General features: G+C 48.1%; 1 protein-coding gene across 3 annotated transcripts; it reads right to left on the bottom strand.

Moving 5' to 3' along the window:
* Positions 1-923: 923 nt before the first annotated feature.
* Positions 924-24192, bottom strand: map3k2 (mitogen-activated protein kinase kinase kinase 2). Of its 3 annotated transcripts, none has more exons than XR_010325986.1 (18): positions 23771-24192; positions 19431-19503; positions 18526-18644; positions 17855-17895; positions 17523-17622; positions 16886-16999; positions 16617-16713; positions 16362-16492; positions 12648-12727; positions 12045-12112; positions 11862-11954; positions 9590-9802; positions 9132-9280; positions 8919-9050; positions 7722-7851; positions 7450-7627; positions 4376-6555; positions 924-4309 (listed from the first exon to the last, which is right to left on the bottom strand). XR_010325986.1 is itself a non-coding variant. In XM_064311713.1 (17 exons), exons 2-17 carry the CDS (start codon positions 19483-19485, stop codon positions 6336-6338), a joined length of 1920 nt encoding a protein of 639 aa, XP_064167783.1. In that variant the 5' UTR covers positions 19486-19503; positions 23771-24192; the 3' UTR covers positions 924-6335. The 3 variants fall into 3 exon arrangements, 1 of the variants encoding a protein (XP_064167783.1); XR_010325985.1 differs by having other exon boundaries at positions 924-4884; positions 4984-6555; XM_064311713.1 differs by having other exon boundaries at positions 924-6555.
* Positions 24193-25763: the final 1571 nt, after the last annotated feature.

Genomic DNA, 25763 nt, shown 5'->3' with positions numbered 1-25763 from the left:
GTACGCCACACGAGACCACAATAACTTGCAGAGATGTATAAGAACGGCGAGTCTGACTATAGCCGCGTTTCCACCAAAAGTACCCGGAACTACTTTTCAAGGAACTAAAAGGTTCCTTCAGCCCATGGTTATCAAAGTAGGCTACCTCCTGACTCTTCTAGAAAACGTAATGCAATATTAAACAGTTTGTCTATAAATTTCAATCTACCATAAACTGAAGTTTGAAAGAAGCATCAGTGTGAAATTCAAGATTTTTTTTTCCTTATCATAACCAATTGGTGCTCCCCCAAGTTAGAAGTTGGAAGCGTCAAAGATGGCAAAATGCCAGCCATTTCAATTTGAGGCTGGAATAATCACAAAATGATCCCCCCTCCCCCCCGCATCTTAGGTTGGGAACCCCAGGTTGGGAACCAGCACCATATAACATGGTATGAAAGTTAAACAATAAGAGTCACTCCATTTGAACCACAGTGGGATAACACATCGTTTCATTCCTGTTATGAAGAATTTCCGCACCAATGTTGTTCCCCAACATTTTGACCTTTTTCAGCACTGCAGTGGAACCCAGTTCCTCACTCCGCGTTTTAGCTTATTGTACGAAGCTAAAAAATAATTAAAAAGATGTCAGTAAGATTCAGAATCAGACACCTAGAAAAATTTAATGGTCAAGTCTGTGTACATTTCTGAATGCCAGGGGGGAATTAAGACAATTATTTTTAGGAGGGGTTAAATTAAAATGTAATACATTTTAGCAATATTTGTGTGATGGCTATAAACGTTTATCCAAATGTATATAAAGAAATAACCCAGAATATTTCACAAAAAAATGATTGACTATTTCTTTTACCTGACCTTGCCATCGACCATTCTTAAGTGCTCTGTGACTGTTTCAATATCACCGTAACATATTAAAAACACAGCAGTTGAAATAAATATCTTTTATTATCATTATTATCATTATTATTAACACTCTGCAAAGTGCCATCTGTCTCGGACTCTCCAAGTCTCCATAATAAAGCTGACTGTCTATCTCCACCCGCTCACCGACAGAGGGATCGGGAGTCTGTATTAATGAACAACAACGGGTACTACCCAGGGACTGTGACTGCTTTGGTGGATCCCCTTATTAGTGCTTTTTTTAAAAAATCTCTGCCATCTAGTGGTAACACAAAGGTATTGTCACTACTTTAGGGGAGCCCCTCACCCAAACAGTGAGATAGGGGCACTACAGTTGCTGGGGCTAACCAGTTGCAGACAATAAGAGTCCAGTCTTTTCCTCACAGCGCTCTCTCTTCATGCATAAAATCTTACATCTTAAAAAACAGAACAAAAAATAAAGTATATATATTAAAAAAAATATGCGTACCACCGATATACAGATTTGATATAAACAGGCTTATTGGTCACAAACCAAATATATAAACATGGCTTCTTTTACAATAGATAAACAGAACAGCGGTGTGGGATATGTTCTGTACCAGTTAATTGTTGTTTAGTTTTCTTTAAAAAAATTTAGATCTTAAATTTGTATATTTGTACATCTTTTTTCCCCCAAATTTCTTTTTTACATAAAAGTCATACAGTCAGAATGCGCATTAGGGTTAGGGCGCAGTGTCCAGGGAACAGGCAGTATGGTGGACACCCCACACACACACGCACACGCACACAAATACACGCACACACATTCAAGTATACACACACACACACACACACACACGTACATACACCCACACAAACACACACACTCATGTACGTACATACACACACACTCATGTATACACACACACAAACATGCACAAACTCACTCACAAATACACACACTCATGTACACACACAAAACACACACACACGCATGTGCATGTAGAACACGCACAGTCACAGTTACAGCAGAGACATTCAACAGTGCATTCAGGACCCCACAGTGAAAGCAGACAGGGTATTGTGGGCTTCAAAGGTACCCACTTGAGTGAGCGACACAAGTCGAGTGACTGCAGCCTATTTTGCTGATGTAAGACTGGGGGACAGCGGGAGGAGGACCCTGCCCAGAGGTGGGGAGACACAGTCCTGTCCAGCTCTACACTCACACCGGCTCCATCCTCTCCTCGCTCTCCAGTCCTACCGTTAAACACAAGGCAAGAGGGCTGCTGGGCACCAGCAAGAACTACAGTCAGCCAGCGCCACCCGGAGGTCAAGATGAGACACGACGTTCCTGTGAGTTCCGGCAGCGGAGCTCCCAGAGTGCACTGCTCTCAGCCATGGAAAACAAGCTCGCGGCGCACCCTGACCAAAGCGGATCACAGCCAAACGTTTTCTTACACAAACAGTAAAGTGCACACACACACACACACATCTCACACATGTACACGCACTTCCATATGCCCAGCATACATCAGTAAATAGTATTAAATCAGTGTACAAATCATAGTCTTCAAAAAATGTGCAAAAATGTCAACGTCGATAGAAAAAAATATCTGTACACACAACTACACTCGACTGCGAAGAAATACACGAGCAGGATTCAACATCGAGGCCCACCGGAAAACCGCCATTGGGTGCGTTCCGCTGGAAACGGGGAGGCGGGGCTCCCCCCCTCTCTGTCGAACCGCACGTCGGACCGCTCGCAGGCCTTCCTGAACCGCGGCGTCAAGATCTGTGCGTGTAAGGGGTGTGGTGTGCGTTACGGGCAAGGAAAGGGTTTGGCATCGCATCTCCACAGGCACGAAGGGCAGAGCTGAGCGCCTTGATCCTTAATGGAAACCCAACTGGCTCAGCGAAGAAATCACCTCTGAGGGAAACTGTCCTCAGTTAGCCTCCAGTGACACACATATTACTGTATTTCTTAAACCGTTACGCTGTCGTTAGGATATAAAGCACGTAATATATCCAGGAAGCAATACAACTTTGAACAACAAATGCAACCGTCCATGCATTTTTCTCACTACACTTCGATTATTTAAAATTGGCACTTAGCAACTTTCTCACCAAGTTGTACTCAAATCCGTACCGATCTTTTAAGAGGTAATCCGCTTCCCGACAGCCAGCGAATCAGAGGTGAGCGTGACCCACCGCGTCCGCCAAGAGGCTTGCGAAGGCAGCGGCGACACACACACACAATTAAATTTTTGCCCGTCGGCTTCCCGGCAAAGCCTGACCGCGGCGTGTCACCGGAACGATTTCAACCTTCCAATCCCAGCCCGCAGAGCCGGTTAAGGACAGCGTTAAGAGACCAGGGCGCTCAGTTTGGGCTTCGCCTGTGAAGGAGAACGGGGGGGGACACGAAGCCGGGGCGGCGCGTCCTCCGCGCGCCAGCGCTACAAAAAAAAAAAAAAAAAGTGTGATTTGGTTCGGCGTGACGCCGGGGTCCCGGTCCGAAAGCACGCGGCGCCGACGCCGCGTCCGGCAGGAGAGGGAGGGGCGGGTCCCACCAATGAGGGCTTTCCGGCGGCGTTTTCGGGAGGAGTGCCTCGAGCGCGCGGGGTCAGGACCTGGGTAGCGCCGCCCGGGGGTGGCAGGGTGCGGAGACGGGGCGCGTCCCGCCGAAACCGAACGCAAAAACAGGGGGCGAAGAAGCGCAGGGATTCGGCAGAGCTGAGCGTCGTCCCTCCTCCACACTCACTCTCACACACACGCACTCTCACACACACACACACCGAGCAGTATTTACACCGGCCAGTAATCTGCGGCTTCTCCAATGGGAGAAAGGATGGGCGTGCGGTTAGCACTTTTTTCGTTTCTCCGCCGCCTTCCACGCGGGAAACGCGGCGCGGAGTTCGTCGTTATGATTTTTTGCGCAATCGTAAAAAAATGACAAATGACGATAGCGGCGGCGATAACAACTGCGACAGTACGATCGTTGGCACTGCTGAAGTGAGTGAGAGGGGGAGAGACGCTGGGCGACTTCCTGGTCCACGTGGCGCCGTATCGCAGCCGTGTTCATACCACATACAGTATGTGAGCTGGGGGAATCGGGCAGGGGGGGGACATGGGTCTGGGTTTACGGTAAGGGCCGCTGTGCGAGCAATCGTCCGCTGTGAAACTTTCGACGTCTATCAAAATGTGATTACACATTGCTACTTCTGTCTGTACCTACGCCTGTACATACTGCGTGTGTGAAAGTGAGTGCACGCGTGTGAGAGTGCACTTAAAGAGGTGTCTGTGTGTGTATTTAAGGACGCGCGTGTGCACGCAGAGAGGGTTTAGTGTTTCATTCTGCAGAAGCGCAGACAGAGGAGCACAGAAACACCACAGGAAACGGGTTTCTCTCTGCTCTGCACTTGGCCTATGGGAGAAACTGAGACCCTTAAAGAACCTGCCTGCATTATGCGTAGTGCAGAATCAATACGCCACTGTGTCTGCACTGAGACCCTTAAAGAACCTGCCTGCATTATACGTACTGCAGAATCAGTACGCCATCGTACCTGCACTTCACACGTCAGCCCATGAAAACACTTCTCAAGCAACACCCTATCTGCAGGAGGCCAGAGCCACTAAATCTAAACCTCACATTGACCAAGTACTGACCCAGCACTGACCCAGCAGTGATCAAGTACTGACCCAGCACTGACCCTGCAGTGATCAAGTACTGATCCAGCACTGACCCTGCAGTGATCAAGTACTGACCCAACACTGACCCAGCAGTGATCACGTACTGACCCAGCACTGACCCAGCAGTGATCAAGTACTGACCTAGCAGTGATCAAGTACTGACCCAGCAGTGATCAAGTACTGACCCAACACTGACCCAGCAGTGATCACGTACTGACCAGGCATTGATCAAGTACTGACCCAGCAGTGATCAAGTACTGACCCAGCACTGACCCTGCAGTGATCAAGTACTGACCCAGCACTGACCCTGCAGTGATCAAGTACTGACCCAGCATTGACCTAGCAGTGACCAAGTACTGACCCAACACTGACCCAGCAGTGATCATGTACTGACCAGGCATTGATCAAGTACTGACCCAGCAGTGATCAAGTACTGACACAGGAGAAACAGAGCTAATAGGACCCATGAGACAGTCTGGACCCAGTGCGGGCCCCATACCACCCAGTACAGCCTGGGGGTACTGACCCAGTACCACCCGGTGAATACGGTAAGTCGGCTGGTCTGAAATTTGATCTGTGCTTTCTGGGGGAAAGGTGAAGGCCCCTGCTGTCACACGCAGGCACGCACGCGAAGGAAACGCCCCCACACCCCCGCCCCCACACCCCCGCCCCCCTACAGGCAGCCCACAGACGCCCAGCTTCCGCTGGCCTCCGCACCCACGCTGCGGCTAACGTGCCGAACGAAACGCTCCTTCTCGGTCCCAAACGAAAGCTGCAGAACCGCACACAGCACTGCCAGTACCAGGCAAAGACCAGCAGGGAGAAACAGTGCACAGGCAAGCATCACTGTATGGAGGTGCACTGGCCTTCACTGGGCCAGCTGCTCTACCTTTCACCCAGTGACATTCTATGGCAGTACCTCAGGGCTGTGTTTGAAAGCTGAATTCTATGGTACTACCTTAAGCCAGAATGTGAGAGTTGAGCTCTATGGTAGTACCCTAGGTCAGAATTTGAAACTGAATTCTATGGTAGTACCCTAGGTCAGAAGGCCAAAGCTTAATTCTATGGTAGTGCCTTAGGCCAGTATGTGAAAGCAGAATTATAAGTAGTACCTTAAGCCGGTATGTGAAAGCTTAACTTTAGGGAAGTACCTTAAGCTAGTATGTGAAAGCATAATGCTATGGTAATACCTTACGCCGGTACGTGAAAACTTAATTCTATGGTAGTACCTTAAGCTAATATGCGAAAGCTTAATTCTATGGTAGTACCTCAGGCCATTATGTGACAGATGAAGCACTCACCTCAACCCTGTTTTTTTTTTTAGCAGCTTGCTCGGAACCCAGACCACTGGGTTCACGGATACATTCTGGTTTTCGGGTCAGGACTACACCGGCCCGCCTCTCTCACCTCCCACAAATCCAGAACACGGCTGGACTCGGTAAGTACTGATAATCTGCTCCACCAACCGTGGCGCACACAATTGTAAAAAAACACAAGGGGGGGCGGGGGGATAACTGCTGAGAGTTGTGTGTTTTGGTCTTTGTGGGAACCTACCCCAAGTGTGAAATTAAGGTGCAAACGTTTTACCATAGAGATCTCCCCCCCATAGCTGTTTGGACTACAGTCACAGGAGAAGCCCTCAATGTCCACTATATTATTTCTGGGTCATTTAAAGTTTTTTTTTTTCTTTCTTTCCTTTTTCTTCCTCCTCTCCAGGGGACAGGTATCTCCTCAGTGGGGGGGTGGGGTAAAGGGGGGGGGGGGCGGGGCCTCCCGGCGAGGGGGAGGGGCTAGTGCACGAAGATGTGTCGGAGGAGGTCCTCGGCGGCCGGGCGCTGCTTGGTCTCCACGAAGATGCGGCGCAGGAAGTCCCGGCAGTGCTCCGACACGTGCGCCGGCAGCACAGGGTTCGTGGGCTGCGTGGCGATCTTAAAGATGGCCGCCATCGCCTCGAACTCGGCCCAGGGGGGGCGCTGCGTCAGCATCTCCACCACCGTGCAGCCCACGCTCCTGAAAGGCGGACAGGACCTTCATTAACGTCGCCGCTGTCGTTTTTGGGTACGGCTACACGCTGAACACTGTAGTCACTGTGGTCGTTTTATTTTATATTTTCATTTTTCTTTCTTTTAAAAAGGGTACTACTGTTTTTTTTTTTTTGTGTGTATTGACCTCACAACATGTACAGCACTTTGAGATACTGCTTGAAAAGTGCTTTATAAATAAAATGTATTATTATTTATTACTGTTAAAGCGAAAAACGTCGTGTTTTGGCTCGTAGGAGCTTCGCAAACACTACTTTGGGTTTCCTGCCTGTGGAGCAACACTGAGTTTCACAGAACTGAGCTGGGCTGATGAGTGTAGTGATGGCTTCAGCAGGACATCTGAGTCTAACAAATATCCTAAATGCTTGAACTTTTTTAGGCAGTAAAAAATTTTCAACAAAACATGAGTGTAACTAGGGTTGGGTTCCAGAAATCTGGTCCCGCTTCTGCACATACAACCGGGAAAAAAAACCTGGATTGAATCGCACTGCAGATGAAATACAAACCCTGAGCTGTTTTCCATCACCCTCTGGTGCTTAAAAACAAAAGTTACAGGCAACAGAAGCATCACTCACCCATACCTTTACATGCCTTTACAGCAGCAGGTACCATAAGCAAGCCAGATAACATTAAACAAGGTCAAAATGTCGATTAAATAAAACTAAAAAAATGTTCAATTTCTTTGCCTTGGCAATAAAAATATATTCTTCACAAAACTAAACGATACTCATCCCTAAGTGCAAAAATCAGTTGAACAGATGTTCCTTTAAAATTTTCCCACAATCTGCAGGGATTTTACTGGGGCCCTATCAGGTTAAAGTATTTAAAAGAGTATTTGACCAAGGTCTCCTCCCCCCCTCACCAGATGTCCGCCTTCCTGCCGTAGCCCTCCCCGCTGATCACTTCCGGACTCATCCAGTAGGGGGTGCCGGTCACAGACTTGATCCCCGTCCCGGAGAGACAGATGGTCTGCAGGCGCCGGCTGGCCCCGAAGTCGCCCAGCTTCACGTTCCCCGCCGAGTCTCGCAGAATATTGGCCCCTGGGAGCACAGAGGTACAGAGAGAGAGTGTTCTGAGTGTCTCCGCTCTCCTGTCACACGCCAAACCACATCACGTCGCCGCGGAGACGCTCACCCTTGATGTCTCGGTGCACGATCATGTTGCTGTGCAGGTAGGACACGCCCTCCAGGATCTGCCGGGTGTACTTGCGCGTGACGTTTTCCGTCAGGGCGCCGTACGACTTCAGCTGGTCCTTAATGGAGCCCTGGGGGAGCAGGGGGAGGAGGTCATCAGCGGCCAGCGCGCAACACGAGAGCCAGCGAGCGCTGGTGTGCGTACGGGTGTGTGTGCGTGCACATGGGTATGTGTGTGTGTGTGTGCATGCGTGTGTGTGTGTGTGTGTGTGTGTATGCATGCGTGTGTGTGTGTGTGTGTGTATGCATGCGTGTGGGTTTGTGTATGTGTGCATGTGTGCGTGTGTGTATGCGTGCATGCGTGTGTCTGTATGCGTGTGTGCGTGTGTGTCTGTATGTGTGTGTGTATGTGTGTATGCGTGTGCGTCTAACCCCAGGCATGTGCGTGTGTGTGTGTGTGTGTGCAGTACAGTAACACTAACCCCAGGCATGTGTGTGTGTGTGTGTGTGTGTGTGTGAAGTACAGTAACACTAACCCCAGGCTTGTGTGTGTGTGTGCGTGTGTGTGTGCGTGTGTGCGTGTGTGTGAAGTACAGTAACACTAACCCCAGGCATGTGTGTGTGTGTGCGTGTGTGTGTGTGTGCGTGTGTGTGTGTGCAGTACAGTAACACTAACCCCAGGCATGTGCGTGTGTGTGCGCGTGTGTGTGTGTGTGTGTGTGCAGTACAGTAACACTAACCCCAGGCATGTGGTGTGTGTGTGTGTGCATACGCACTACCGCATGTGTGGTGTGGTGTGTGTGTGTGTTGCAGTACAGTAACACTAACCCCAGGCATGTGCGTGTGTGTGTGTGTGTGTGTGTGTGTGTGTGTGCAGTACAGTAACACTAACCCCAGGCATGTGCGTGTGTGTGCGTGTGTGTGTGTGTGTGTGTGTGTGTGCAGTACAGTAACACTAACCCCAGGCATGTGCGTGTGTGTGTGTGTGCAGTACAGTAGCACTCACCCCAGGCATGTGCGTGTGTGTGTGTGTGTGTGTGTGTGTGTGTGTGTGTGTGCAGTACAGTAGCACTAACCCCAGGCATGTGTGTGTGTGTGCAGTACAGTAACACTAACCCCAGGCATGTGCGTGTGTGTGTGCAGTACAGTAACACTAACCCCAGGCATGTGCGTGTGTGTGCAGTACAGTAGCACTCACCCCAGGCATGTACTCCATGAAGATGGAGAGGGTCCTCTCCTGCGTGTCGCGCAGGCAGCCGTAGTACTGGACGATGCGCTCGTGGAACAGGTTCTTCAGCAGCTGGATCTCGCACTCCAGAGCGCTCACCTCCTGCACAGACAGAGCGTGAGCCCCACAGCCCCACCTGACCGCAGCGCCCCCCCCCCCGTGGCCGCTCGGGCCCGCGCTCACCTTGCTGGTCTCGGGGCTCTCCGGGTCGAACTGCACCTGCTTGACGGCCAGCTCGCGGCCCGTGTCGGCGTCGTAGCACAGGTAGACGCGGCCGAACGCGCCCTGGCCCAGCAGCTTGCCCAGGCGCCAGTTAGTGGGAGCGCGCGGAGCTGGAGGAGCACGCAGCTGTTAGTCACACACACACGCACGCTCACACACCACACACATACACACGCTCACGCTCGCGCACACACACACACACACACACACACACACACACACACACACACACATACACTCACACACACACACACTCACACACACACACACACACACACACTCACACACACACACACACGCTCTCACACACACGCTCACACATGCTCGCACACACACACACACACACGTTCACACACCACACACATACACACACACACGCTCACACACACACGTAGGCCGGTGCACACGCTGTCACTCACAGCGGCTGGGCGGGCTGATGTCCATGACCGAGAGGGTGGGGTTTGTGTCGATGTCGCTGCCGCGGCGACGGCGCCCCGCCTCCTCCAGGTCGGGGGTGAAGACGCTGCTCCCGCTGCTGGTGCTCAGGCTCTGCTGCTCAGTGGGGCTGAAGCTGACCGGGGAGCGCAGGCTGTGGCCCTGCGTGCGCCGCGCCCGAGGGAACGTCTTCCGCCCTGCGGGGAGACGCACGGCCTCGTTACGCGCCCCGGCTACACAACCACAGCTACACACCCACAGCTACACACCATATAGCTTTACACGCCCCAGCTACACAACCCCAGCTACACACCCACAGCTACACACCGTAACATTCCCACAGCTACACACCCACAGCTACACAACCCCAGCTACACACCCACAGCTACACAACATAACATTCCCACAGCTACACGCCCCGGCTACACAACCATAACATTCCCACAGCTACACACCATATAGCTTTACACGCCCCGGCTACACAACATAACATTCCCACAGCTACACACCATATAGCTTTACACGCCCCGGCTACACAACATAACATTCCCACAGCTACACACCATATAGCTTTACACGCCCCGGCTACACAACATAACATTCCCACAGCTACACACCATATAGCTTTACACGCCCCAGCTACACAACCACAGCTACACGCCCACAGCTACACACGCCCCAGCTACACACCATACAGCTTTACACGCCACAGTTACACAACCACAGCTACACGCCCCAGCTACACAACCACAGCTACACACCCACAGCTACACAACCACAGCTACACACCCACAGCTACACACCATATAGCTTTACACGCCCCAGCTACACAACCACAGCTACACGCCACAGCTACATTCCCACAGCTACACACCATATAGCTTTACACGCCCCAGCTACACACCCACAGCTACACACGCCCCGGCTACACAACCACAGCTACACGCCCCAGCTACACACCCCAGCTACACACCCACAGCTACACACTGTAACATTCCCACAGCTACACACCATATAGCTTTACACGCCCCAGCTACACACCCACAGCTACACACGCCCCGGCTACACAACCACAGCTTTACACGCCCCAGCTACACAACCACAGCTACACGCCACAGCTACACACCCACAGCTACACACCATATAGCTTTACACGCCCCAGCTACACACCCACAGCTACACACCGTAACATTCCCACAGCTACACACCGTAACATTCCCACAGCTACACAACCACAGCTACACACCGTAACACATTCCCACAGCTACACACCGCAACACATCATACACAGCTACACAACCACAGCTACACACCGTAACACATCACACACAGCTACACAACGTAACACATCATACACACCACAGCTACACAACCACAGCTACACACCGTAACACACCATACACAGCTACACAACCACAGCTACACACCGTAACACATCACACACAGCTACACACCGTAACACATCATACACAGCCACACACCGTAACACATCATACACAGCTACACACCGCAACACACCGTACACCACTACACACCATAGCACAATCCCACACTTAAACACCATCACATTCTCACAGCTACACACTGTAACACAATCCCACAGTTATACACCATAACACATCATACACCGCTACACATCATAACACATTCCCACAGTTACACACCGTAACACATCGTACACCACTACACACCATAGCACAATCCCACACTTAAACACCATCATATTCTCACAGCTACACACTGTAACACAATCCCACAGTTATACACCATAACACATCATACACCGCTACACATCATAACACATTCCCAGTTACACACCGTAACACATCGTACACCACTACACATCATAGCACAATCCCACACTTAAACACCATCATATTCTCACAGCTACACACTGTAACACAATCCCACAGTTACACACCGTAACACATCGTACACCACTACACACCATAGCACAATCCCACACTTAAACACCATCACAGATTCCCATTCCCATGCCATAGCACATTACCACAGTTACACATCATACACCATCTACAAACTGCACAGCCCTATTACACAACTGAACACATCTAACATTACACATGACAATTTTTACACTACACAACAGGACGTATCCGCACTCCACACATACACACGTACACGCAACGTACCCACAATTACCGCACATCCCTGCTACGCAGCATCGAGGATGCGTGTGGATTCGCGAGCGGATGTGTGTTCGCGGGAGGGGAAATGTGCTATAAAAGCTCTCACCGTCGCTGTAGTCCTGGTGACCGAAGGAAATGTGGTATCGTCGGGGGTACGTCCCTCCTTTGGCAATTTTCTCAAACACTGGGATATCGTACTCTGCACAGGAAACACTCAACTTAGCGACCAAACGGACAACGGTCCCACCACCGACGACCTTCAGAAGCAGGTACCCCACGGGGACCTCACCTGAGAACTCCTGGTGATTGTCAGGGTAGCTCTGAGCTCGAGGCATGCGGCATTTGGGGTAGTTGTCGCTACAGGGGGAGCGCACATCGTGTCATTACTAACTTATCATTGGCAGACGTTATCAAGCGCGTAAAAAAAGGCATTCATGATCGTAACAACGCTGACACGGGTTCAGTAAGTACAATTACTTATTTTGTACAGCTATTCAGCTGAGAACAATGAACCTATTCTGGTCTAACACTGTAAGCCAATAGGCAGCAGATAGCACCATTAGGACAAATACAAATTACCAAGAAGTGCAGGGATGGGGCAACATGTTTTTTTTTTTTTTTTATACAGCGTGGTGGTGGTTAGTCTAGATATAGTCTGAAGAGATGAGTCTTCACGCCACGGCGGAAGATGGGTAGTGAGGGGGAGGTTCAGAGAGGGACGGGGAGTTCATTCCACCACTGGGGAGCTAGGGTGGAGAAGCTCTGTGATCCCTTTGGGCGGGTGGGAGGGGTTACAAGGCGCTCTGCTGCCAACGTGTCAAACAACGTGTCAAACAACGTGCGCGTGATGGCCGCGTTACACGTATGAGGCGACCCACGCCGCAGGCCTCACCTGTCCAGTGGGCTGTCCAGGGAGGGACAGCTGCCGGACGCAGAGTTCTCTGGGCTGCTCATAGACAAGGGGTCCAGCATCTGTGAAAACAGGAAGAGGAGCTTAACAGCTGCTGATTGCTGCTCCAACATCCCCTTCATTACCAGGTATTACAGGTGTATTACCTGGTCCAGTCGCTCCCGTGTGGCTGACAGGTGTGTACCTGGTCCATGCTCCTGTGGTTACAGGTGTATTACCTGTCTGTCTCTGCTGTGTTAACAGTGTGTAACCTGGTCCTGCTCTCTGTGTGTTACAGGTGTGTACCTGGTCCATGTGTTCTCTCTGTTACAGGTGTGTTACCTGTCCATGCTCTCTGTGTGTTACAGGTGTGTTACCTGGTCCATGCTCTCTGTGTTTACAGGTGTGTTTACCTGGTCCATGCTCTCTGTGTGTTACAGGTGTATTACCTGGTCCATGCTCTCTGTGTGTTACAGGTGTGTTACCTGGTCCATGCTCTCTGTGTGTTACAGGTGTGTTACCTGGTCCATGCTCTCTGTGTGTTACTGGTGTGTTACCTGCTCCATGCTCTGTGTGTTACAGGTGTATTACCTGGTCCATGCTCTCTGTGTGTTACAGGTGTATTACCTGGTCCATGCTCTCTGTGTGTTACAGGTGTATTACCTGGTCCATGCTCTGTGTGTTACAGGTGTGTTACCTGGTCCATGCTCTCTGTGTGTTACAGGTGTGTTACCTGCTCCATGCTCTCTGTGTATTACAGGTGTGTTACCTGGTTCATGCTCTCTGTGTATTACAGGTGTGTTACCTGCTCCATGCTCTCTGTGTGTTACAGGTGTGTTACCTGCTCCATGCTCTCTGTATGGTACAGGTGTGTTACCTGGTCCATGCTCTCTGTGTATTACAGGTGTGTTACCTGGTCCATGCTCTCTGTATGTTACCTGCTCCATGCTCTCTGTGTATTACAGGTGTATTACCTGGTCCATGCTCTGTGTATTACAGGTGTGTTACCTGCTCCATGCTCTCTGTGTGATACAGGTGTGTTACCTGGTCCATGCTCTTTGTGTATTACAGGTGTATTACCTGGTCCATGCTCTCTGTGTATTACAGGTGTGTTACCTGCTCCATGCTCTCTGTGTATTACAGGTGTGTTACCTGGTCCATGCTCTGTGTATTACAGGTGTGTTACCTGGTCCATGCTCTCTGTGTATTACAGGTGTGTTACGTGGTCCATGCTCTTTGTGTATTACAGGTGTATTACCTGGTCCATGCTCTCTGTGTATTACAGGTGTGTTACCTGCTCCATGCTCTCTGTGTATTACAGGTGTATTACCTGGTCCATGCTCTCTGTGTGTTACAGGTGTTACCTGGTCCATGCTCTCTGTGTGTTACAGGTGTATTACCTGGTCCATGCTCTCTGTGTGTTACAGGTGTGTTACCTGGTCCATGCTCTCTGTGTGTTACAGGTGTGTTACCTGGTCCATGCTCTCTGTGTGTTACAGGTGTATTACCTGGTCCATGCTCTCTGTGTGTTACAGGTGTGTTACCTGGTCCATGCTCTGTGTATTACAGGTGTGTTACCTGGTCCATGCTCTCTGTGTATTACAGGTGTGTTACCTGGTCCATGCTCTCTGTGTATTACAGGTGTGTTACCTGGTCCATGCTCTCTGTGTGTTACAGGTGTGTTACCTGGTCCATGCTCTCTGTGTGTTACAGGTGTGTTACCTGGTCCATGCTCTCTGTGTATTACAGGTGTGTTACCTGGTCCATGCTCTGTGTATTACAGGTGTATTACATGGTCCATGCTCTCTGTGTGTTACAGGTGTATTACCTGGTCCATGCTCTCTGTGTGTTACAGGTGTGTTACCTGGTCCATGCTCTCTGTGTATTACAGGTGTGTTACCTGGTCCATGCTCTTTGTGTGTTACAGGTGTATTACCTGGTCCATGCTCTCTGTGTGTTACAGGTGTATTACCTGGTCCATGCTCTCTGTGTATTACAGGTGTATTACCTGCTCCATGCTCTCTGTGTGTTACAGGTGTGTTACCTGGTCCATGCTCTCTGTGTGTTACAGGTGTGTTACCTGCTCCATGCTCTCTGTGTGTTACAGGTGTGTTACCTGCTCCATGCTCTCTGTGTGTTACAGGTGTGTTACCTGCTCCATGCTCTCTGTGTATTACAGGTGTGTTACCTGGTCCATGCTCTCTGTGTATTACAGGTGTGTTACCTGGTCCATGCTCTCTGTGTGTTACAGGTGTGTTACCTGCTCCATGCTCTCTGTGTGTTACAGGTGTGTTACCTGTTCCATGCTCTGTGTATTACAGGTGTATTACATGGTCCATGCTCTCTGTGTGTTACAGGTGTATTACCTGGTCCATGCTCTCTGTGTGTTACAGGTGTGTTACCTGGTCCATGCTCTCTGTGTGTTACAGGTGTGTTACCTGGTCCATGCTCTCTGTGTATTACAGGTGTGTTACCTGGTCCATGCTCTTTGTGTGTTACAGGTGTATTACCTGGTCCATGCTCTCTGTGTATTACAGGTGTATTACCTGGTCCATGCTCTCTGTGTATTACAGGTGTATTACCTGCTCCATGCTCTCTGTGTGTTACAGGTGTGTTACCTGGTCCATGCTCTCTGTGTGTTACAGGTGTGTTACCTGCTCCATGCTCTCTGTGTGTTACAGGTGTGTTACCTGCTCCATGCTCTCTGTGTATTACAGGTGTGTTACCTGGTCCATGCTCTCTGTGTATTACAGGTGTGTTACCTGGTCCATGCTCTCTGTGTGTTACAGGTGTGTTACCTGCTCCATGCTCTCTGTGTGTTACAGGTGTGTTACCTGTTCCATGCTCTCTGTGTATTACAGGTGTGTTACCTGGTCCATGCTCTCTGTGTGTTACAGGTGTGTTACCTGGTCCATGCTCTCTGTGTGTTACAGGTGTGTTACCTGCTCCATGCTCTCTGTGTATTACAGGTGTGTTACCTGGTCCATGCTCTCTGTGTGTTACAGGTGTGTTACCTGGTCCATGCTCTCTGTGTGTTACAGGTGTGTTACCTGGTCCATGCTCTCTGTGTGTTACAGGTGTATTACCTGGTCCATGCTCTCTGTGTATTACAGGTGTGTTACCTGCTCCATGCTCTCTGTGTATTACCTGGTCCATGCTCTTTGTGTGTTACAGGTGTGTTACCTGGTCCATGCTCTCTGTGTGTTACAGGTGTGTACCGGTATCCTGTATTACATGCTACCTCTGCTCTGTATTACAGGTGTGTTACCTGCTCCATGCTCCTGTGTTTACAGGTGTGTTACCTGTCCATGCTCTGTGTGTTACAGGTGTGTTACCTGCTCCATGCTCTCTGTGTATTACAGGTGTGTTACCTGGTCCATGCTCTCTGTGTGTTACAGGTGTGTTACCTGGTCCATTCTCTCTGTGTATTACAGGTGTGTTACCTGCTCCATGCTCTCTATGTGTTACAGGTGTATTACCTGCTCCATGCTCTCTGTGTGTTACAGGTGTGTTACCTGCTCCATGCTCTCTATGTGTTACAGGTGTATTACCTGGTCCATGCTCTCTGTGTATTACAGGTGTATTACAGGTGTATTACCTGCTCCATGCTCTCTGTGTATTACAGGTGTGTTACCTGGTCCATGCTCTCTGTGTATTACAGGTGTATTACAGGTGTATTACCTGCTCCATGCTCTCTGTGTATTACAGGTGTGTTACCTGGTCCATGCTCTCTGGGATGAATTCTCCCTCGCTGTTGATGCTGGTGAATGAGCCGTTTCGGGCGACCTGCTGCAGGGCGTCTGGGATGTACCCAGGTGGGGGCGAGCTGCGGTCGGTGGAGTGGGAGCCTAGGAAGCGGGGGGGGGGGGGCATATGATGGGGACCGCAGTAAATAACGCTGCTTATCCTGGACAGCTTTAGTTAACGCATAGCTACGTTAAGGGGGAAGTATACTTTCTTATATTTCCTCACCAATCAGATCTAGCATGGTCTTCTTGTCAGTCCCTCTGAAGGCTGTGTTGTCCAGGTCCTCCAGAGACGGCAAGAGTTCCATATGAGCTGTCGAGCTCTGGGAAACCAACACACAACATAAGCACCTTTTAACCAACATACAAACCCTTTAACCTACATACACACTCTTTAACCAAAATACACGCCCCATACCCAACACACACACACCCCAAAAGCAACGGGCACACCCTTTAGTGAACGCACACGGGCGCAGGGGGCAGGAGTCTAACCTGGGTGGAGCCCTGCAGCACCAACAGGATCTTCAGGCTCTTCATGTGGACGCTGCGGTCCAGCAGCTCGACCGCCTTGTCCAGGTCCTCCTGCGTAGTGAGCGGGATAACCAGCTGCGCACACAGGCACAGAGACCCGTCAGCTAGGACACAGTACCATAGACGTCCCAACCGCTCCACTCGGCTCCCTGCGCTTCGATAGCCTATTTGCTATTTAGCTATGGACGGAGTGTAGCACAGTGGGTAAGGAACTGGGTTTGTAACCGAAAGGTCGCAGGTTCGATTCCCGGGTAAGGACACTGCCGTTGTACCCTTGAGCAAGGTACTTAACCAGAATTGCTTCAGTATATATCCAGCTGTATAAATGGATACAATGTAAAATGCTATGTAAAAAGTTGTGTAAGTCGCTCTGGATAAGAGCGTCTGCTAAATGCCTGTAATGTAATGTTAGCTACTGCCAAACGTCTTCGCTATTGCCCAAAGATAAAATAATACAACTGAATTATGAAAATCCACAAAGAGGACATGGAATCAATCAACTTCTAAGGAGGTGGAGAACTGAAGGCAGGCAGGACCTGGTCTGTAGAGCATCTGAAAACGGATTCTGGACCTCGGCTAAAGGCGGACCGGTTCCTACCTCGTTGTTGGTGTAGTGCAGGTCCATGGCTTGCCCAAAGGCCACCTTAGCCTTGTTCCCCAGGTCATCCAGCTTGACGGGACGAGGGAACTGCAGGATTCTGTGAGAGAGCGAGAGACCGAGAGAGAGAGGACAATCATCTCTGCACGCGTCTGCGAAAGGGACTAAGATGGACACACTTCAATTTCTCGAAAACCTCCCTTTTTTAGAGCAACTTTTAGGAACTGGTCTAAATTTTCTTTGATTACGTTTTCACTTAGATTGCACTTGTTATTAGTAGCATTATTACTACTGTTGTGATTATTATTAGCCATATAAGTCGCTTCTCTCACCTCCTTTCACCTCTGTACTCAAACTTCACTCGAACATCATTCTGTGAAAACAATCATTGACAGAGGCTGTTAAACCTAAGAACAGAAAGGAGCCTCAGAACGAAACTCTCATACTGCGTGGCCACGTGAGCACGTACGCAACAGAACCTTTATTTCATTAACTTCTTTTTTTAAGTATTTGCAGGCCAGACCTGCCTGTCTGTCTGTAACATCTCATCTTTTCACTTCCAAACTTGAGAAGTGCCTGCAGTTTTTATGAGAAGTGAAGAGAAAGCCCCCTAAACCCAGGCAATCGTGCGACGGCGCGCACAACCTCAGAACAGAACCGCTTCAGGAAAAGCGCATAAGCTCTTCAGGGTAAACTTGGCTTAGCGGCGATTACGGAGGCTCTATGTGTGATTCTTACAAGATAATTTTTTTTTTTAATGTGCAAAAAATGATCCTGTCTTCCATAGATACACATGCACAAATTATTAAGCAGTGATTGTCATTGCCCACAAAGCCACAAAGGTTAAACATATCCGAGTATGTTTTCAGATGGATTACCTGAGCACAAATTCATTCAAATTAAAAATAGTGTCAAATACTTCTAATATATCCTGTATTAGTATTGTAAAATGCACTCGTGTGGATGAGTGATTTGTGGCGTGGGGGCGGGGGCGGGGGCGGACCTGGTTTTTGGGCGAGGAGGCCTTGGGCTTGGCCAGGTCAGCCAGGGACATGGTGGGGCGGCTGGAGCGGTGCAGCTCGGCCAGGTCCTGCATGATCGAGTTCAGAGCCTCCTGCTCATCTGCAGGGAGGAGAGGGAACGCACTGAAACATGCACCACACACACACACACTCATAGTACATCTGACACACACATACACACAGTGTATCACACATACACACCTGCACATACACACACACACACACAGCACATCTGATACACACACATACACACAGCATATCACACACACACATGCAGCACACACACACACGCACGCACTCATATTCACACACAGTACATCTGACACACAGACACACACAGCGTATCACACACACACACACACACACCTGCACACACACACACAGAGCGCACCACACATACACACGCGCATGCACGCACGCGCACACACACAGCACACGACACACACATTCACAAACAGTGCATCTCACACACACACACACACACACACACACACACACACACACACACAGAGCACACCACACACACACGCAAGCAGGCACGCACACACACACACATATATAGACACACAGAATCTGAACCATATGAAAAACAGGCAATGCCTGATCTCCATCCTGCTGTCTAAATGGAGATCTTCAAAAGGGAGCATTACCCTCAGCTGTGCAGCTATACTGAAGCACTCATCTAAGGGCCAATCAGTGCCCAGCTACAAACTCCTCCCACCACGCAACTCAGCATCAGCATTATCAGAAAGCCAATGCATTTTAAAAGGCAACTTTCCCTGATCGTGAAAAACTCGAGCCCTGAGAATACGATGGGAGGCAAGATGGCGGGCAGCAACAGCAACGTGTGTGTGGAGAAACCGGGGGAGGGGCAGGGGACACGCACCCATCATCACAGAGCGCTGATTCACCCAGGAGTCCAGGAGAGAGGACTCTCCCATCAGCGAGGATCCAGGCTCCTGCAGGAGGAAACAACGTCTGACTGCTTAGGCAAAGAAGCACAAGCCTAGGAATATAACCGCTTTACATTCACAAACATACATACGCACACACACATAGGCAAACGAGCACGTGCAACTTTTTTTTCCCCCCTGAAAGATATCAGTGAACATGTAGTCGGTAGCAATCACAGAAAGAGCTGCTATGAGCGAAATCCAGCACCGCAACATTCTGGGTTCTAAACCCAGGGATTCGGCCCGAGTTCTTGTTTTCAAAGCGAAATGGTTCACAACATGAATCGTTCAAAGAGATAGGCTGGTTCACACCGCGAACCAGCAAACAAGGAGATTACCCGTTCACATATCAGCAAACATAGCTGGACGCACAGGAGAAAGAAGTAAAGTGTTTCACCAGTGGCAGACGACAACCTGCCCTGGCACTTATGTAATGCCAGAAAGAAGACAATAAACTTGGGATGGAGCTTCCCTTAAAAACTAGAATAAACAGCAGAGCACAATTTTAAAGGTATTGACGACTTCGCGGAGTGGGTGGAGTTGAAGAAGAGCTCACGTTTTTTGACAGAATCTAAATTTCAACACTAATTTACCTGGACTTCCTGCTTGGCAGCCAATTAAGTTACCCTCAATTAACTTAGCCACCAAAGTAGCTGGGTAGCTATTACTGATAGCGCAACGTCATTAGGTGGCTAGTTCTTGGAAGAATGAAATGTCTGCTACGTTATCTGTGCGGTAGGTTAAGTTAGGTCGCTTAATTCGGCTAGCTAAGCTAACGTGACCTGCCAGACAGATCATGTTAGCTAGAACCCTGTGTGCTTTCAGAAAGGCCCCATTATTAAAAAAAGTTCAGCAGAATACCGAATTGGAAATTGCAAAACATCACTTCTTTAGTGAACTCACTGACTATATGGACAATGTTTTGCTGTGCTATTGGTAAATTCTGCAACAACGAAAAAGATTCTGTTGTTTTACCTGGACTCTGGGAACGGACATCTTTAGTGTAGCTAACATTATGCCAGTCTGTAATCCTGCTTGATGAGGAGTCGTAGCACGAAATGTCAATGCACACTCACAGCGAGGTGTGTGGAGAAGCGAGGGGGGGGGGGCTCTTTCTCTGTGGGCAGGGCCAACAGGTGTTAGAATTTTCACGATGCTTTCACAACATTGCGACCATTGAGAAAGTCGCCTACTGCAGCTTTAAGGCAAAATACAGATTGAATGCAGGCTGGGGTCTATAAACCAGTCAGCTGGAGTCTGTGCTGTACCTGGGAATGCACCCAGCCCTGCTGAGACTCCCAGCTGATGCCAGCAGTTACAGCACCTTCACCTTTCCCATGTAAAACCGCTGAAGCTAAGCAGGTGTGGGCCTGGTTAGTGCTTGGATATGAGCCCTCCAGGGGAACCTCAGTTGTTGCTGCAAGAGAAGGCCAACAGGGGGCGCCCTTCACCTCCGAACCAAATTAAAAAGCAAGCGCCACAGCACGCCGATGGGCACCGTGCCGTGGGAGGAGTCATCCTCCCTATTAGACATTAAACCACGGACCTAACACATAACAATCCCTCAGCACTTAGTGACTGAGCCGGGCCTTAACCACAGGGCCTGGCTGGAATCCCACCAGCTGACCTGATCTTCTCGTACATTTATGAGCATTTAAACAATTAGCAGGCACAGGAATTGAACCTGCAACCCCTGCGTCAGAAGGCCAGTTCCCTAACCAATATACCGCCCGTACGATTGGCTACACAATCCCACGCATTACCCACCCACTTTGACTCCCCAGGTTGTCACTAACAGAAAACTGTTTGTTGACTCTCCAGTTTAAATAAAATTGAAATAAAAGGATTATTTTGCATCAAGCTATAGTACTGCACACACCACACTACACTCGGTCTCTCCGGCACTCTCTTCCACACTCCTCATAGATCAATCCTTCATCCAGAGTGACTCGGGCTAATTCTAACAGTTGTCGGACTCTTGAAAGCAGGGCATTTTTACATTTTGGTTCAAGTCTCACTTCACAAGCACCTCTAATGTGTTTTTATTGCTTAATCCACCAACTTCGGGCTTTTTAGTCAAATGATTCCGTTTCCATCTCAAACGTCTCTTCTCAATAATTCTGCATCAACAAAACAGCGTCCATTTCAGAACATCGTCAGGTAGCTGCCCTCAACGCATAAACCCAAGAGTTGCCATCCAATCCAGACTAACATGAAGAGTAAAACATCCAATCATGATTTGTGTGAAGCACTGTCATCCAATCAGGATTCATTTTAAGCGCTTTTGTCCAATCCAGATTAATCCGCAGAGCTGTTGTCCAGTCTGAATTAACCTCAAGAAGTGATGTCTGGATTCATCTCAAGAGCTGTCATCCAATCAGGATTCATTCCTCATCCACTGCAGCCTCATGTAAAAGAGCCCTTTTACCTCAGCCAATGAGGCTTTACTTCAGGCACCACCATCCTCAGCTGACTTCTCTCTCAGAGACTTATCCAAACCACCATTGCTCCCCATCACCAATATGCCAGTACAGCACAGTCCTAATCACTTTCATCCAAATTTCTAGATTGCCTTCCCCTGCAAGTAAAATGTGCAAAATGACCCTGATTGCATGCATTAAACCCTGTGGCTAAACTTCCCAGATGTCAGCAAGCCGTCATAATTGCCACCCCATTATGAATTGTGAGCGTGGTTCCATGGATCAAACAGGGCTGTTGCCCAGCAAATTAATGTGTTTCATTGTTGCTCTGATCAATCCATAAAGTCAAGCATTAAAGCATCCACTGCCTGAGTAGCAGATATAAAAAACTGTCAGCTCGCTAGATATGTCAGGTATATGGTTAAATCTTTAATGATAATCATTACCAAAATTTCTCATTTTCAGGCGGCTAAGCCCGAACATCCAGAGGGCTCCCCTTTACAATTCTAGATTCATAAAATTCAAACATAGTTCTCTCTCCAATCTGCTCACTGGTGCTAGAGTTAATATAGATGTCCATGTTTCATTTACAGCAGCCAAGACAAAATAATGCACAGACACGAAAGCATAACACAAAATATTAAGCGTTCAAAATAGCTCGTCCTCTGCAAAGGCTGTGGTTTTCTTAGCCTTTGTGGTTACTGAGCACTGAAATTACTCGGCATGACCACCCTCAAAAAATTATCAGCATAATGCAAATGTGCACGTATGCTGATATTGTTTCTGTTAATATCTTTTGTTTTTAAAATTCGACCACTACATGAAAATCTCCCATTGACTTGCATGGCACTGCAGCCCCCGCGAGTGCCCCAAAACGTGATTCTTAATACCACGTGATGATGGGTAAAACTGTAGCTTGTGCTAGCGGCTGTTGTAGGGTCTCACAAGATGCATTCGGCAAAAATGAATCGTAAGACAGATGACTAACTTGCAATGCCACATAATCAACAACTGTATATTGTGTCACATTATCAATGTAATGGAAGATAAGTCATACAAATTGGTGGCCCTCTCTCCAAATTCTCTTCTTGCCTCATATTTTGTGATGTGCTACTGACAGACTCGTTGCAACCATACAGACCCACAATGCTAGCGTTACCAAGTTTCACTTAGCTAGCCACCTTGAATAATTACGTTTATCTACATTTCTCCCGCGTGGCTGTCAATCGCAAAACGATTCCATAAAGCTACCTCGAAGCCACAAACCACAAACATTCAAACGGACTCTAATGCCAGCTTACTCGTTTTTTTCTTAAGCTGAAAGTCCGACGTTTCCGACAGCTGACGCAGTTAATAACGACCAAATAAAACATTTTGTCGAATGGCCGAACAAATATTGCACGGAAGAAAACGTCAGTTTTCAACCAGCGCTGTCACTGTTTAGAAACTAGCTAGCTAGCAAGGTAGCTAGTCAAAACACTAAGCGAGCGCGGAGGCGTCACACGACTAGCTAGCTAACTTAGCAAAACCTTAAACGCGTTCAACTACAGCTAGCAACAACGCTGTATGTGCTGTTTTCAGAAGAAATTGCTTGTTACAAAGACAGCTAGTCCAAAATATACCAATTCCATTGCAGATTCGCTATAAATCATTCATTTTGGACAGTGTAGCTTGTACTGTTTAGATCTAACATGGCTAGTTAGCATGTTCTTGGAATTAGCTAGCTAGCTTAGTTAGCCATCTTTCGCGCTAGCCCAGTTATCTCTCGCTGTGAACTAGCTTATAACCTGGTTGGTCAAATAATCTTTCCACTGACAATCCTGTATTAAATCAAATTGTTCATTTTGGCGTACCTGGGTGGGTTCTTTCTTTTCACTTCCTCATCCACAGGGCCGGCTACAAGAGCCTCGGCCCCGCTGACGGGCGACTTCGCAGGCGGACAGAGTTCAGAAGTCCGCTTGGAACTTCCACTTGAGTCCAAGGCTTAAACACGTTCGCTACTTTGCGACGCAGGCCCCACTTTCTAACTGCCTAGTTTGCTACTTGATCTTGCCAGGTGGGCTTGCAGGTGGCGATGAGCAGTGTTTTATTCCAGAAAAACACTAGTCTAAATACTAATTCGATTCGTTACACTTAATCCTCTTCGAGTGTCTGTTTTGTTTTCTTGCAGAAGATAAGTCCAAATGTGCTATACAGTGGGTCCACCCCCAAGGTAACGAAACAAACGCTGTGTTGGAAGAATCCGGCTAGTGATACACAATTTTTGTGATGTCAGAGAAAATGTGTGTGCGTTCTTGGTTTTCGTCATCTGAAGTATGCGGTTGTTAAGGGGAAAAAACATTTGTCTGGAGTAGGATAACTAATAGTTCAACTCAATACTTTTTAACTGCCTATTAAACCCAGTAAAAGCTTTTTTTCTTGTTAACGTTAAGAGTGAAAATTCTGCAATACAAATAAAAAACTCAACAAGCACTTTTATATCCATAAAAGATGGCATAGGCCTAAATTAATTATGAATTTTTAAATAAAATATATTCGTACAAAATATTTATGGATGGGTGTCTATGCAATAACTTAGAACAGTGGTTCCCAACCTCGGTCCAGGGGACTCCCTGTTTATGCTGGTTTTGTTCCAACCAGAATTGCAATCCCAGAATTTTAACAATCTGTTAATTTCACTTTTTAATTCTTCATTCTTGATCAGTTCATTTTATTGGCCATGTGTCCACACTTTCACCAAATAGGAGCCAATTGATTCATCTCAGTTTTTAATTTGATCAGTTAAATAATTATACCTATTTTTATCTGATTTTTGCAATATAGCATAATAAACACAACATGAATATCAGACTGTTATTCTACATGCAGTGCTTAGTTATTTCTGATATAATGTAGCTTAAGAGGGCAAATAAGCCCTCTAGACATGAAAAACACCTAAGTAGGAAAAAATAACAGCTTGGTAAAATTCTGGTAGTGCAATTGTGGCTGAAATAAAAACCAGTACACACAGGGGGTCCCCAGGATCGAGGTTGAGTGGGAACCACTGACTTATAACACTGGACAACAATAGAGCAAATCCAATGGCTGGTAAAATGGATTTTGTGGAAAACCTAGCTAGGCTACACAAATTACACTTCCTAAATCCAATTAACAGGCTTATAAACCTTGAAGCCCCATCGGGAGATGCCAGTTACCAGTATCTTGGCTTCATAGGTTGTAAAAAAAAATTATTTATACAATTCTGCGGCATAATATGAATGTCATTATAAGTGCATGCCCTGTAGAACTGTATATTGTATTGTTGTCTGTCTGTTTGTATTGTTTAATAATAATAATAGAAGCCGGTTGGGGATATGGCCTGTATTGCCACAACCCAGCCAAGAGGCAATAAAAACATTAGTTCCTCAGCAGTAGGCTAATTTGAGCCTCAGAATACTGCTGAGGAACTAATGTTTTATTGCCGCAAACTTTGAGGCACACGATACTGTCTTGGGTCAGTATAAAACTTTGTGGAGGTTCTACACTAAAAGGTTATGTACGCAAAAAGAGAGAAAAGTGTGTACGGTCAAAAAATTCCAGATTTATAAAACCTGCGTCCCCTAACTTCTCTTTTTATAAATCACAAGCAAGTCACAGTCTAGTATTCCGTCCCATGAATTCCTGTAATTAACAGTAAATGGTTAATGGAAAGCTCACTGTGTAAATGACAAGCATATAAATCAGCTAGTGGAGCGGTACCATGTCACAGCACGCCAAACCATTTTAGAAATGAAAAACAAGTGCTACTCAGCGCCCTCTATGGTCACAAAATCTGACAGTCACCAGCAAACCGTGAGTGCCCGCTAC

This window comes from Anguilla rostrata, chromosome 15 (genome assembly GCF_018555375.3).
Source record: "Anguilla rostrata isolate EN2019 chromosome 15, ASM1855537v3, whole genome shotgun sequence".
NCBI lineage: Eukaryota > Metazoa > Chordata > Actinopteri > Anguilliformes > Anguillidae > Anguilla > Anguilla rostrata.
This window is presented reverse-complemented; position numbering and strand designations above follow the sequence as displayed.